General features: G+C 35.9%; 1 protein-coding gene across 3 annotated transcripts in view; it reads left to right on the top strand.

Annotated features, from left to right (window-relative positions):
- cert1a (ceramide transporter 1a) overlaps positions 1 to 9808 on the top strand; it is a 25444-nt gene extending 15636 nt beyond the window's left edge. For 2 of the 3 annotated variants that reach the window (XM_016527966.1, XM_016527968.1), the window contains 13 exons: positions 57 to 140; positions 631 to 788; positions 4685 to 4777; positions 4868 to 4954; positions 6008 to 6097; positions 6397 to 6474; positions 6611 to 6706; positions 7491 to 7623; positions 7726 to 7796; positions 7887 to 8015; positions 8160 to 8289; positions 9260 to 9397; positions 9486 to 9808. In XM_016527966.1, the coding sequence (XP_016383452.1) occupies positions 57 to 140; positions 631 to 788; positions 4685 to 4777; positions 4868 to 4954; positions 6008 to 6097; positions 6397 to 6474; positions 6611 to 6706; positions 7491 to 7623; positions 7726 to 7796; positions 7887 to 8015; positions 8160 to 8289; positions 9260 to 9387 (1277 nt within the window). In that variant the 3' untranslated portion in view covers positions 9388 to 9397; positions 9486 to 9808. The remainder of the gene's footprint in view (positions 1 to 56; positions 141 to 630; positions 789 to 4684; positions 4778 to 4867; positions 4955 to 6007; positions 6098 to 6396; positions 6475 to 6610; positions 6707 to 7490; positions 7624 to 7725; positions 7797 to 7886; positions 8016 to 8159; positions 8290 to 9259; positions 9398 to 9485) is intronic. The other variant, XM_016527967.1, reaches the window with a different exon arrangement.
- Positions 9809 to 9814: the final 6 nt, after the last annotated feature.

The following is a 9814-nucleotide window of genomic DNA, read 5'->3' as shown; positions in this document are numbered from 1 at the left end:
TTTTTTACTTTTCAATTCATTAAATTTTTTCAATTTTTTTTTTTTTTTTTTTGCAGCATCGGATGATGAGGAAGATTTTCCAACCTCACGGCCGGAAGGAGATTATCTGCTTTACAATAACAACAGCAGCAAAGAGAAATGTGAGATTTTTTAGATGTGTACATCTTTGTTATAAGCACATCCTCTTTGTGCCTAATACAGCAATTGTAGAAATTGATCAAATGCTTGTGATCCTTTCTGAATGCGGTTTTATTCAAGCAAAGTAGTTTTTTTTATCTTGTATACATAGTAATACATAGTAATGAAGACACCGTAATTGATCATCATACTTAAGGGGGTCTGAATACTTTCCGTACCCACTGTATATAAAAACTTACACAGTATACACCAGGCAATGAGCTGCAAAATACACATGCAGTTAGTGGTAGCATCAATTTGGTGTGTGTAAAGACTAAGTGCTTTTTACTCAAATAATGGTGGAAATATTCCATTGCTTACTTCGTTATCCTTTGATAATTGATAAGACACTAATACAGATTTAATTAAGCAACCGAAGTTCCTTCAGAAGTAGAGCTTCAGAAGTTTAAATACTTCTGCTATTTGATGCTCATTTTACTTGATTTCCCTCAGTATTCTCTGTGGACAGCCTCAAAGGTTCCTTAGGCATCGATTTCAAAGGTGAAGCAATCACGTTTAAAGCTACTACAGCAGGAATCCTGTCCACACTGTCCCACTGCATCGACATTTTGGTCAAAAAAGAAGAGAGCTGGCAAAGACGACTTGATAAGGTAGTGTGCAGCTGTAATTAAAAGTATATTTTATCCAAAAAAAAGACCCGACGCAACAGAGTGCAGAGCGGGACAAGACTTGATAGGCGAGTGCAGAGACTCGCGTGTGTGCGCGGAATGCAGGAGAATAAAATGATTCACAGGACTCCCGCAAAATAGAAATATCTAAACATAAAATATCTAAAACAAATAAATTATTCATCTATTGTACAAAAGCTACATGAACTAATATAAACGATTGACAGGTGCAAGCGTATGCAGAGTTTCTATTTAGGCTATAACACGTGTTTGCAGCGTTGATCAATGCAGTGCTGAAATTTGCGTGTTCACGAATCCTCTCATTATAACACACGAATTGTAGACATTATGAAAGATTCATTATGCATATAGCACAAAAGCAACATGAACTAATATAAAATATAAACGATTAACAGGTGCAAGCGTATGCAGAGTTTCTATTTAGGCTATAACACGTGTTTGCAGTGTTGAGCAATGCAGTGCTGAAATTTGCGTGCTCATGAATCCTCTCATTATAACACACGAATTGTAGACATTATGAACGATTCATTATGCATATACGTATTTATTGTGTTAAAAGAGAGATTTGTGAGATTGCGATGAACTGAGATGTCTTTTAGAGATTTTAAATGCAGCGCTCTTTGCTGGCATTCTGCCATGCCAAACCATGCACGCAGCAGCCGCTTGCTTTAGTTAAAAATAACAGCGTTCTATGAATGCTGATGCTTTAATAACAAATATTTATCGGGAGTGTGTATGCTGGGATTTCATAAATTTCATGGAGAAAAAAGTAACGTAACTAGTAATGTAACTAATTACTTTAGAAATAAAGTAATCAGAACAGTAACGTGATTACTTTTAAAAGGAGTAATCAGTAATTTGATTACATTTTCAGAGTAACTTGCCCAACACTGTTCATATGAAATATTTATTGAGCATCAAATCAGTGTATTAGAATGATTTCTAAAGGATCATGTGACACTGAAGAATGGAGTAATGACTGCTGAAAATTCAGCTTTGCTGTCAGAGAAATAAATTACATTTTTAAATATATTAAAATAGAACACAGTAATTTTAAATTGTAATAATATTCACAATATTACTGTTTACTATATTTTTTATCAAATAAATGCAGCCTTAGTGAGCATAAGAAAATTAATAAATAAAAACTTTGTTACCATTCCCAAACTTTTGAATGGTAGTTTATGTTAACATTGCTCTTTTCAGTATAACAAAGCATAAGTGACCAGGAACTCTTTAAATGGCAAATGGAATTGGACCACTGTGTTAATCTGTGTTTTCAGAGGGTTCTCTATTGCTGATGAAACATTTTTAAAAACAATTATTGTTACATTTTTTATTTAAAACATGAACAATTTTTTTTAAACATAAAAAAATCTTCTGTAATGTATAATTCTATTGATATAACTCGGTTATCAATTGTTTTTCTTTACTACTGTGTTATTACTATTTGTTTCTTTTAAAGTACATTGATCTTGCCATGAAAACAGCCATAGATGCTGGTAAGCAAATAAACCACAGATGGTCAAGTTCCACAAAGTCATCATAAAAGAAGTCCATACTACTCCTGTGTTATATTTCAAGTCCTCTGAATCCTTACCATAGCTTTGTGTAAGTAACAGACCTCGGTTTAGTCTATTATAAAAAAACAGCATAAACAATCTTCAGAGTAAGGCCCTCTAAAAAAAGAAAGGAAGAAAAAAAAGTAATATGGGTTGGAGTAAATTATGACAGAATTTAATATCCCTAATCATTCTGGTTTTACAGGAAATATTAATAGTTTAGGGACTATCAAACACTTTTGTCATATTGAAACTACTGGGTGCATTTCGATGCAAATAAAGCATTCGGCATCAAGCAGCTCTGCAATTTTTTCACAAGCTTAATCTGGGCACTATTTACATACCCATACACTTCCCACATAACACCTTAATTACTGGATGAGTCAAAAAGATACATCCATTAAAACAAAAGTGCATCTACTGTAGTTTCCAGGAGCCTTGCATTCCTCACATTCAGCGCCACTTTATGTGGGAGCACATCTCCAAAGCCACACGTCATTAGCATCTTAGTGTAAAGCTTCTGCTTGCACTTGCTCGACCAGTTTTTCCATCTACAGTCCAGCCCCCGGTATATTATCATGAGCCAGGAAGCAGCTTCTTGAATTCCAGCCGCCACAGAGAATCTGGACGGGTGTGATTTTACAGTGTGTTTATAGTCATTCAACAGGACTTGATGGACCTTTGAGCAGAATAAAGCTTTTTGCAAAGTAACCAGAGTTCCACATTTCTGAGGATTGTGTGTTGTGATGTTAGCAACTGGATTGTAGAGGATGACTACAGTGTACAGTGCTTCAGCGTTGAAGCCGTGGCAGAACTGGGTGGCCGGGTCTCTTCAGAGTGCTAATGAAAATTGGATTCCTCTGTGTATGCAGAGCAGCTTCTACTCTGTAGGTTTGACATGCTTTGTTCAGTTCACTGGTTATTTGCTGCTACATTCTGTTTTAAGTGTCAAGTTGAGTCACTTGAAAATGTTTTAGTCATCCATATGTGCTGTGGAAGTGTATGTGTTTACATTTTCACCGAAACTCTGCCATTGCAGAGTTTAGTAGAGTCACGTTACCACCTTTTGACAGTTGTTATCACCTGTCATATAAGCCGGGTGTTGTCAGTAATTGTCTCTCGTGACATCTTGCAGAGAGAGAGGTGTTTCGGTGCTTAAAGCTAAACCACACCTGCCAGTTTCAGAACAGATCTTATTTATAATGCAAGAACATTATGCACCAATTACTTGTCTACAACACCCAAAGCTGCTCAATTAGCCAACTGAACAACCACTTTTTAGTGAAGGTTTCATGTTGTAGCGGAAGGTTCTGCTTCAGTTGTGTTATTTAAAGAAGGTTTGAGTGATTTGGAGGTTTGCTTTCTGCAAGCTATTCAAGCTAGTTTTCTCTTCAAGCAAGTCTAGAGAGCGGGTGATATGGGCTCCACCCTTTGTTAGATGAATGACCTTCCAAAGAGGCAAGACACAATGGTATCTTCAGTGGCATCTGTAGTGGGATTGACAATTGAAATGGGTATGTTTGCTTAAGCATGAAACTGCAAGAACTGTCAGAGTTCCTGTGTCATGTCATTGGTCTGCTCCAGATTCTTTATTTGGATCCTAAACAGGCGTTTCTTGGATTAGTTTGTAAGCAAGCTTTGTTTAGCAGCTAGCAAGTTGCAGAACTCTAACATCTTCCCCAGTCTAAAAGATTGAAAGGAACTAGGCAGCAAATTGGTTTGTTAAAATATTAAGCAGCACAACTGTTTTCAATAAAAAAAAATAAAAAAATTTGCACGTTAAATCAGCATATTAGAATGATTTCTGAAGGATAATGTGACAGTGAAGACTGGAGTAATGGCTGCTGAAAGCTTTTAAAAAATATTAAAATAGTAATATAATATATAAAACAGATATTTAATATTATCTAACTGTATTAGTGTTTTTAATATTTTGTTTAAATAAATGCAACCTTGGTGAGGATAAAAGAGTTCTTTCAGAAACATTAAAAAAAAAAGAAGTCTTACAAACCTCAAAATTTTGATCGCTAATGTATATTTACATGTCTGTTGGGTGATGAAAAACTTGTTCCACGCAGAAGCGAAAGCAGAATAGATGCTATTATTCTTTCCCAAATACCGTAAAACTTTATAATTGAATAAATAAAGAAATAAAATGTAAGAGTGTGGGGAAAAAATATTATTATAAAAATGATTTATTAATTATATATTGTTATGAGCCATTGAAGATCTTCTTGAGTGCATTGTGATGTATACTGGATATAGTATGAGTAACATTCTTCTATCATTCATAAGGAAATTGAAAGGAGAAGACGTGCTGAAGACGCCTATAAAGCTGCACTGACAGAGCTGAAGAAGAAGCCTCATTATGGAGGACCAGACTATGAAGTGCGTCCACAGCCTTTAATTCACACTGTCCTTTACATCTTGGTTCAACACACACCCTCCATTCCAGACTGAGAAATTCTCTCTGTGCAGGAAGGACCAAACAGTCTGATCAATGAAGAGGAGTTCTTCGATGCTGTGGAAGCTGCATTGGATAAGCATGACCAGATCGAAGAGCAAGTAATGATCCAACCATTGTTATTTCAAACATGATATGGATTTGTTATACATTTGTACAGCCATTCCATTAGTTACAATGGCTACATTTCCATGAAATTGACTGTTTGATTACATCATCATGACTTTTGAAGTGTAAATGTATACAGAAGGATTATGTTTGTGCTTGCAGTTGTGTGGAAAACCTGGGAAAACCAAAGCGATCAGAGTGGCCTAGCGGTTAGCAAACATGCTACTGAACTGTGGCACTGTTGCTGTTGTCACTTTTAAGGCCCTCTAAACAAATTTAGCCAAGTACACAGTTTTTTAGTTCACACATACATTTTTACATTAAAACGGAGTTGTAGTCATTTTAAGTCAGTAGTCATTTAGTTCGTTAGTTTAGTTAAGTCAGATTATTTTTGACCACAATAAAGACCAGAAAGTTCACTATAACTGTATTGTTTTTTTTACAGAATTCTAATTCTGTGAGAATAGCGAGGTTCACACCACAGCTATAACAATTACAACCCAGAGGAGCAGCATCTTTATTATTACATTAAGAATTTTTTTTCCAGTTGAATGATGATAAAAACATTGACAGTCAATCAGAATCCACCTGACTTTAAAGAGCATTTAAAGTGGCAGTAGACATAACTAAACAGAACATAAACGGAACATTTAACATCCGTTGGTTTGGTGCTAAATTAGGTATCATCTAGTTATTGTTATGGTTGTAAAACACACTCTATATTGTTTAAAGTCTGGTTTGATGTTAAAATCAATGTTATCTACCAATGTGATGATTAACAAATGGCTATTTTCATCCTTGTTGATAAATCAGCTGACCACTAGTTGGAACCAGAGCTGATAATGAATGTAGACCCCGTTGACTTTTGTGGAGAAACGGATGGACCGCTGTCCACAAATGACTGAAATATAATGCATGACCCAGAGTTCATTATTCATTGGGATCCAACAGTCAAGAACTATATCCAAAGCATATTTACAGCTAATTCAATTCCATATATATTCAATTCTATGTCCATATATAAAAGTTGCTGTCATGTTTTGCAGTCCCAGGCAGAAAGGAGCAGGGCATCTCGACAGATCTCCCTCCCTCCAGACACCTATTCCTCCATCAGCACTCAGAAATACTTGACTAAGGCAAGTCAGACCACTCTGGCTCACCCACACAAGCACACACTCCTACACACTCACTTTATCAAAGCACATTTGCTTCTTCGTGACTGATTATGCAATTCTGTCATTGCTGATGGTGGATCTGCTCGGTGAAGTCTTTGGGGCTTTTACATTTGCGAAGCTGCCTTTGTTCTTCCAGTCCCTCCTGCTGAAGCGTGATTTGCAGTGGCGGTCTGCTCTGTATTCTCTGGGTGATGATGAGATTTTTATTTTCTCTTTCCCTTGCCCTGTTTCCCTCTGGCTCTCCTGTTTCTTGGGTTCAGCCTCACAGTCATACTTCCTCCTTGTCCTCCATTGACCTCATAAGTGCCTCCGATGACGTGCACAGGTTCAGTGCTCAGGTAGAGATATGACACTACACTAGTGCGGACGAACTGCAGGCATATGATTGTTCTGAACTTGAATAAATGTAACTAATACATTTTTTGCTTGTTTACTTTAGTATATAACACTTTATACCTCTTGTTTTGTTCACAGGTTGAGGAGATGGTGCAGAGCCACATGACTTATTCTTTACAGGACGTGGGTGGAGATGCTAACTGGCAGCTGGTTGTTGAAGAAGGGGATATGAAGGTGAGATGTAGATAAAGGCAGTAGATTTTTTTTTATTTGACACTTTGGGCTGTTTCTATGGAAGCTGGTTTCCATATCAAAGTAAAAAAAAAGATAAAAAGATAAATGGGGCTTTATATCTCATAATTTGTTTTGTTTTTTCCCTGTAAGTATATATCTTCGTCTATGTTTATCTATATATATATTACCATACAAACATTTGGGATTGGTTAGGGTTTTGTTTTTTTAATGAAAACATTTTGAAAAGTCTCTTATGCTCACCAAGGCTGCAGTTTATGTGCTGAAAAATACTGTAAAAACAGTAATATTGTGAAATTTTTGTAATAAATTTTATTTATAACTGATGGCAAAGCTCAATTTTCAGCAGCCATTACTCAGTCTTCAGTGTCACATGAACCTTCTGAAATATTTAGTTACATTATGAATGTCACTTTTTGATCAATTTAATGCATACTTGCTGAATAAAAATTGTATTATTGTATTTTTGTATTTAATTATTGTAATTATTGTATCTTTATTGTAAAAAAAATAAAAACTGAACTGTAGTGTGTGGGTGGGTAGTTTCTGGTTCAGTCACAAAACAGAAGAATATGCGAAAGAACCTTGACACCAGTCTAAATCTTCCTCAGGTTAGAGTTTGGGATATTTGCATTTTTCAGTAAACTATCCCTTTTAACCCTTTATTGTTCTCTTCTCCACTAGAGGTTGCTTTCGTTTGGTCTATTTGCGGTTCTGTCATTATTAATGCTCAGAAATGAATATGTTAGAACAATTGTTTTTGCAGTTGTACAGGAGAGAGGTGGAGGAGAACGGCATCGTTCTGGATCCTCTCAAAGCTACTCATGCTGTCAGAGGGGTCACAGGACACGAGGTCTGCCACTACTTTTGGGACACAGCTTTTCGGAACGACTGGGAGAGTATGTTCACTTCAGTGCATCATTTTGCCTTTTTGATCTTCTAATCTTACGTTGTGAGAATGAGAATAGGCTCACCTTATTTTTTTTGTTGTTTTTTTACAGCAACTGTTGAAAGCTTTCAAGTGGTTGAGACACTCTCGGATAAAGCGGTCATCATTCATCAGACACATAAGGTAGAACACTTCTACTATAACACACTCACTATTGCATCATGGGTGATCATTATATTTCAGGCGGGTTTTTTTCTCTCTACTCTGTTGCAGAGGGTATGGCCTGCTTCCCAGAGAGATGTGCTTTACGTATCGGTTATCCGTAAAATTCTCTCCACCAATGAGAATGATCCAGACACCTGGCTGGTGTGCAACTTCTCAGTGGATCATGACAGCTATCCAGTGAGTACCAGGACTTCAGAATTATCTTTTGAAAAGTTTCTTCATGCAGTTTGATATCATAGACACATATTATTCAACATTAGCAGTATACAGTAAGCTGTGCATCAGTAACTGTCTTTTTTTCCAAAACCATGTTTTCTCCAGCCCTCTGCTAGATGCATTCGTGCCAAAATGAATGTAGCCATGATCTGTCAAACTTTAATCAGCCCACCAGAGGGAGACAAAGAGATCACCAGAGACAACATCCTCTGTAAAATCACATATGTAGCCAATGGTAAGTCTTGGGGGTGTTTGTTTGGTCCTCCTAATTGATGTTTGAAACCTTCAAAAGAATTCAAACTAAAGGTTGAGTTGGGGGTTTAAAAGTACATGCAAAGTTTGGGTTCAGTAAGGTTTGTTTTTCTGAAAGCAATTTTAATACTTTTATTCAGCAAGGAGGGATTTAATTGATTCAAAAGTGATCGTAAAGATTTACATTTGTACATTTTTCGATCTTACACAATGTTTATATTTTTAAATAAATGCTGTTTCTTCGGACTTAATATATTTATCAACGAATCCTGAAAAAAAATGTATCACGGTTTCCACTAAATTGTGTTCAACATTGAAAATAAAAAATCAGTATATTAGAATGATTTTTGAACAATCATGTGACACTGAAGACTGGAGCAATGACTGCTGAAAATTCATCTTTGCCATCACAGGAACAGATTACATTTTAAAATTTATTAAAATAGAAAACGGTTCATTTAAATTGTAGTAATATTTCAAAATTTAACATTTTGTAACCGTAATATTACTGTTCAAAAGCATTACATTTTGCCAATCACAAACTTTTAAACAGTAGTATACTTTTTTTAAAATATATTATAGCAATATATTTTTATATATTTTAAACTTTTTTTTCAAGGACCACAAAAGTTAGATTAGTTAGTACTTGACCCTAAAAAAAGCCCCCATGTATTCTCAATTATCATGTTGTCCTGAAGAGGTAAACATAGCAACAGTTTGGCACTGGAGCATTTTTTGTTAGCATCAGTCAGTAGGTACAATAACAAAGCATGACTCTCATTATTTTATTATAAAATGTTATATTTTCAGTTTCCCATATATTTTGGAGTCAACTGTGAAAATCATATATAATTTGCACACTGAGTACATCACAGTTTGGATTGCAATCTTTATTTATTAAATACATGATATAGAATATATCACATTAATGCTGTGTTCATATAATCCTAAAGTAAATCCTGGTGGTTGGGCCCCTGCATCAGTCTTACGAGCCGTAGCCAAGAGAGAATACCCCAAATTCCTCAAACGCTTCACCTCGTATGTTCAAGAGAAGACCAGCGGTGAGGCTATTCTCTTTTGAGCAACACCAGGTAAGTCACACCTTAAAAAAAGTGACCATTTCCGCCTATAAATTAAACCGCATTGCACGTTTAATCAAAATCTGCTTTTCTCTTCCAGGTTGTTCAATCTACATTTCCAGTTTGCTTTCCGACCCTAATGAAGAAACGCCTTGTACACATCACTCACAACAAAGAGCTGCTCTGCCCAAGTGCTCTTGACACTCTTCAGAAACCTTTTCAAACCGTATCCATACAGACTGAACAACAGCGGTACACCAACACCAAAAATGGAACACACTAGAAAAACCAACACAGCCTGTTCATCTTTAAAAGGCCTTACTTGTTTTTCCCTAAATGAGCTGCGGCTCTGGTTTTGTTAAAGTGTTTTACATTTTTGTAAATATTTGATCATAGTTTGAGGTCTGACTATGGTCTTGATGAGATATA

The sequence above is a fragment of the Sinocyclocheilus rhinocerous genome, unplaced genomic scaffold, assembly GCF_001515625.1.
Source record: "Sinocyclocheilus rhinocerous isolate Xijiao unplaced genomic scaffold, SAMN03320098_v1.1 scaffold62, whole genome shotgun sequence".
Classification (NCBI taxonomy): Eukaryota; Metazoa; Chordata; class Actinopteri; order Cypriniformes; family Cyprinidae; genus Sinocyclocheilus; species Sinocyclocheilus rhinocerous.
Note: the sequence above shows the minus strand (reverse complement) of the source record. Positions and strands in the feature narration are given on the sequence as shown.